Raw genomic sequence first — 4,030 nt, forward strand, 5'->3', positions numbered from 1 at the left:
CGGCGATCCCCAGCCCGTTCATTCACAGGGTCCCGTCTCTGACAAAGACCAACATCCAGTGTCCATAGCAAGGGTCCTAGTTTAGGCTTTTTTCTCTTTCGAGACTTTCTTTTAATCCAGTGGTCGGGGGCAACGTTTTTGGCTGGCCTGGTACAAGTTAAGCGCCACATCTTCCCTGAGTGCTACTCCAGTCTCCTTCCCCTGCCCAATCTCTGCTTTCTGCTCCCTGCCGCAACCCCAGTCTGCTATGTGCCGTGCGCACAGGTCATCGGTGACACACGTGCTGTAGGTTGGCCACCCCTGGCTTTAGCCACCCTAACTTTGGTCACTCTGGGTGCCCACCCCAAGACCTGGTCCCTTTGGGGGACTTGGGGCCTCTCCGATGCTGGGCCCCACTGACATCTAGCAGCAGCACGTCCCCTGGGCTACCTGCGTGTCAGGCGAAAGGGTCTCGCCTGCCTTCGGTTTCAGGTTTGCTGTCTCTTCCTGTGGAACTGAGTTTCCTCACATACTTGTATTTTAAGAAAGGGCAGACAGGAAAGCCCAACCCCTCTTGTCCAAGCCATTCATTATTTCCCACACCTCTATCACAGCCCCACTCTGCAGTACTGTCCCAATCTCAGCCATCTCTTTTCGGCTGGAGGCTCTTCCACGCCTATATTCTTGTGGCCCTGTTCCGAATTCCTAAATATTGACATTTACAGAGGAGCATAAAAGAAGCGAAGAAGCTAAGTTGCTGGTTAGACTGTCTCTAAACACACATCAAAAACTCCATCGAGGCTTTGACACTTTTGTGCGTCGGGGCTGCAGCAAGAAGGCACAAATCATGGTAGTGCATCTTGTGGGATGAGAAGAACATAGCCGGTTCCCAAACTATGGAGCTGGTCATCTCCATTTCCTTACAAAATCTTCCTCAAAGGGCTGATGGTGCTTTTAAAGGCTCAGCTGGGGAACTGGACTTTGACGGGGTTGAGCTCAAACAGCGCTGGCGACGCAGAGAGTGCTTTTCTGCCAACTCTTTGGAGAGTTGCATGCAGGAGGGGTCACCCCGGCGCTTTCCTTCAGTGCCTGTGAACACCCGGCCTTGCATGCACAGTCCCTGCCTCCCAGGGACCACATTAATATGTCTAGGGGCCTCTGTGCTGTAGAAACCACTGGGGAAACTCTCCTCTAGGGAGCTCTTGCCAGGGACAGGGATTTGTTACGTGGTCTGGGCGGCGTGAAGCCCGTACTGGCAGGGCGACTGTCATGGGAAGGTGCACAAGGAAGGATTTCACCCCTGGAGGTCGGTGCATCAGGGGCTGGAAGAGCATCACTGGGCCATTGTATTCGGTGCTGGGGTTTCACCTTCGCGTCAGCTCAGCGTGAAGGAAGCTGCACCCCCAGAGATGAGCAACTCGTGCTCCTTGGGAAGAACAGTGCAACAAGAGCCCTTTGAAAAAGGATTGCTGCACTCCCTTGCTGCCAGCCCGGCTGCCACTGGAGGGCGAGAGGCTTTCGGAGAGGACGGCTGCAGCTCAGCATAGCGAGGACTGAAAGCAGCTGCCTTTTTTTTTTAACTGCAAATGAATCACGTGTCTCCCCATGGCTGTCGAGTAACTCAGCCGCTCCGAGTGACGCGCCGCCAACGTCAGCGCTGTCAAGGGGACCCCGGCAAGCCCTGCGGTGGGAGGCTAAACATGTAGGGTGGTATTTTTACCAAGTTTGATAGAAATGATTTAGAGCAGGGGTGTCAGACACATCTGGGCCATAAGGGCCACATCTGCAGTGACCACTGTGGGGGTTGCAGTGGTCCAGCTGAGACAGGGCAGTGCAGGAGCACACGGGCCGGGGATGGTAGGGGCACAGCGTATAGCACCAGCGAGTTGGTGGCTGTATCAAGCAAGGGTAAAGGGTCCAACGTCGAGCGCCCTCCAGTAGCCCGGTGGGCTGGATAGAGAGGCTCCATGGGCCAAGTTCAGCTGCGTATTTGTTTAACATCCAATGTAGAGGAAATGAAGAAAAAAGGAAAACATTAGTTTTGATTTACATGTTTCTTGGAGCTACTTTGCAGGCAAGAGATGGCAAGAAAGTGAAGGAAGAGGCAGCTTTTCACCTGTGCAGGCTGTTATGTCAAAGCCAGATCCTGTCTCGCCTGTTGGGCGTCCGAGTGCAATTCTGTTTCCACACTCTTCAGCCCCTGAAAGTCCACAAATGCTCGTGCTTTTGCAACGTGCTGGGCCTAGGATTGAGTCACAAACCAGCTGGGAGGAAGGTGACACCCCCACCTTGCAGTGAGCTGGTTTCTGGGAGTGTGAGCAGGGGGAATAGGCATCTCAATCCTGGTAGATGCCCAGCAGGTTCAATGGGACCTGGCCCTAATTGTCCACCGATGGGTTCTCGCACCTTCCTCTGAAGCATCTGGCTCTGGGTGCTGTCAGAGACGGGCGACTGGACCACACAGGACCGCGGCCTGGATTCACTACAGCAGGGACCTGCAGGCAGCAGCCCTCTCACGTGCCATGGCTTGCTTAGGATCAGAGACTTGTAGAAAACAAGGGTGTGAAGGGACCTCGGGAGGTCACACCTAGTCCAGCCACTGCTCCAAGCAGGACCAGCCCCAACTACATCATCCCAGGCAGGTGGGAAACAAACCCTAGTCAGACCCAGTTCACTCTCCTTTCCAGCCTCTGCTCTCTGGTGCCGTGCGATGCAAGGGACTGGGCAGGACAGACCGAGGTCTGACCCAGTCCACGGCAGCTCTTGTGGTCTTGAATTGCAGCTCATCGAAAGATCCCCCAAGACCTTACCGAGATCCATGGTATACGTCAGCATCATCGTGTTTGTCATGGGTGCCAGCATCCACTTGGTCGGAGACTCCGTCAACCACCGCTTGATTTTCAGCGGCTACCAGCACCATCTGTCCGTCAGGGAGAATCCCATCATCAAGAACCTGAAGCCGGAGACTCTGGTAACACCGCTAGGGTTTGTACCGTCTTTAACCAGCCTGCTCCCGTTGCACCGCGTGGCTCTAACCCCATTGCATTGCATTGCAGATCGACTCTTTCGAGCTGCTGTACTACTACGACGAGTATCTGGGTCACTCGATGTGGTAAGCGAGCGAGAGCCTGGCTCGCGGCCTCGGGACACAGCAAACTGCTGCTTGTCCCAGAAAGACTCCAGCCCCTGCCCAGTGAGACCCCCCCCAGAGCCGGTGCAGTTGGACTGGGCTGCCCCCACCTCCCAGGGACAGTCAAGGTCTCTCCCCATCCCCTGGCATGGGAACGCAGGGTCCTTCCTAACCGGCAGCTGCCTGCTCGTCCTGCAAGTGCCCAAGGGAGTCCAATCCTCTCGAGCAGCCCCTAGCGCACCCCTGACTCGCGATCTGCAAGCCCGGTGGGGAGGGCTCCAGCCTTACAGCCCCCTGGTTGAGCAGCTGCAGGCAGTGGCACCACGGGCCCCTCTGGGAACGGCCTTGGCAGACCTCGCGCCCTGCTCTCTCCCCAGGTACATCCCTTTCTTCCTGATCCTGTTCATCTACTTCACCGGCTGCTTCACCCGCATCCAGGAGGAGAGCAGGATGCCCCTGGCCGCCCTGCTGCTCGTAGGACCCAGCAGCCTCTACTACTGGTAAGCGGGTGAGGCCATGCCGGGCGGGAGGCCGCGTGCGTGGGATAGCGAGAGCGCCCGGGTGGCCCCAGGTTCCCGCACGCGGCGCGGCAGGAGCGGGTTCTCCCACTTGTCCCGACCAAGCCCTTTCAAGCCCCTTGCGCTGGGGTCTGTGCCGCGAGGAGCCCCAGCAGCTCTCGGCACACACGTGCCTCGCACCCCACGCCTCACGCAAACCTGGCCCTCCGTCACGCCGGTACAGCCACTGCTGCCTCAGGGGCAGCTGCGTTGGTTCCCAACTCTGCCAGATGACCTCGTGGCCTCAGTTTTCCCATCTCTGAAGTGGGGATAAACAAGCCCAACCTCCTTTGTGACATGACAGTAGTACACAAAAGCCAGGAGCGACACTGGGGCCTGTTCCCCGGGTCCATTGAGCCCTGGC

General features: G+C 57.1%; 1 protein-coding gene across 1 annotated transcript in view; it reads left to right on the forward strand.

Moving 5' to 3' along the window:
• Window positions 1–4,030, forward strand: part of CLN6 (ceroid-lipofuscinosis, neuronal 6, late infantile, variant) — a 17,940-nt gene that overhangs the window by 13,132 nt on the left and 778 nt on the right. The window contains exons 4-6 of the mRNA XM_019503804.1: window positions 2,762–2,950; window positions 3,036–3,091; window positions 3,487–3,609. Of these exons, the coding sequence (XP_019359349.1) occupies window positions 2,762–2,950; window positions 3,036–3,091; window positions 3,487–3,609 (368 nt within the window). The remainder of the gene's footprint in view (window positions 1–2,761; window positions 2,951–3,035; window positions 3,092–3,486; window positions 3,610–4,030) is intronic.

Source organism: Gavialis gangeticus, unplaced genomic scaffold (genome assembly GCF_001723915.1).
Source record: "Gavialis gangeticus isolate Ggan-Ray unplaced genomic scaffold, GavGan_comp1, whole genome shotgun sequence".
NCBI lineage: Eukaryota > Metazoa > Chordata > Crocodylia > Gavialidae > Gavialis > Gavialis gangeticus.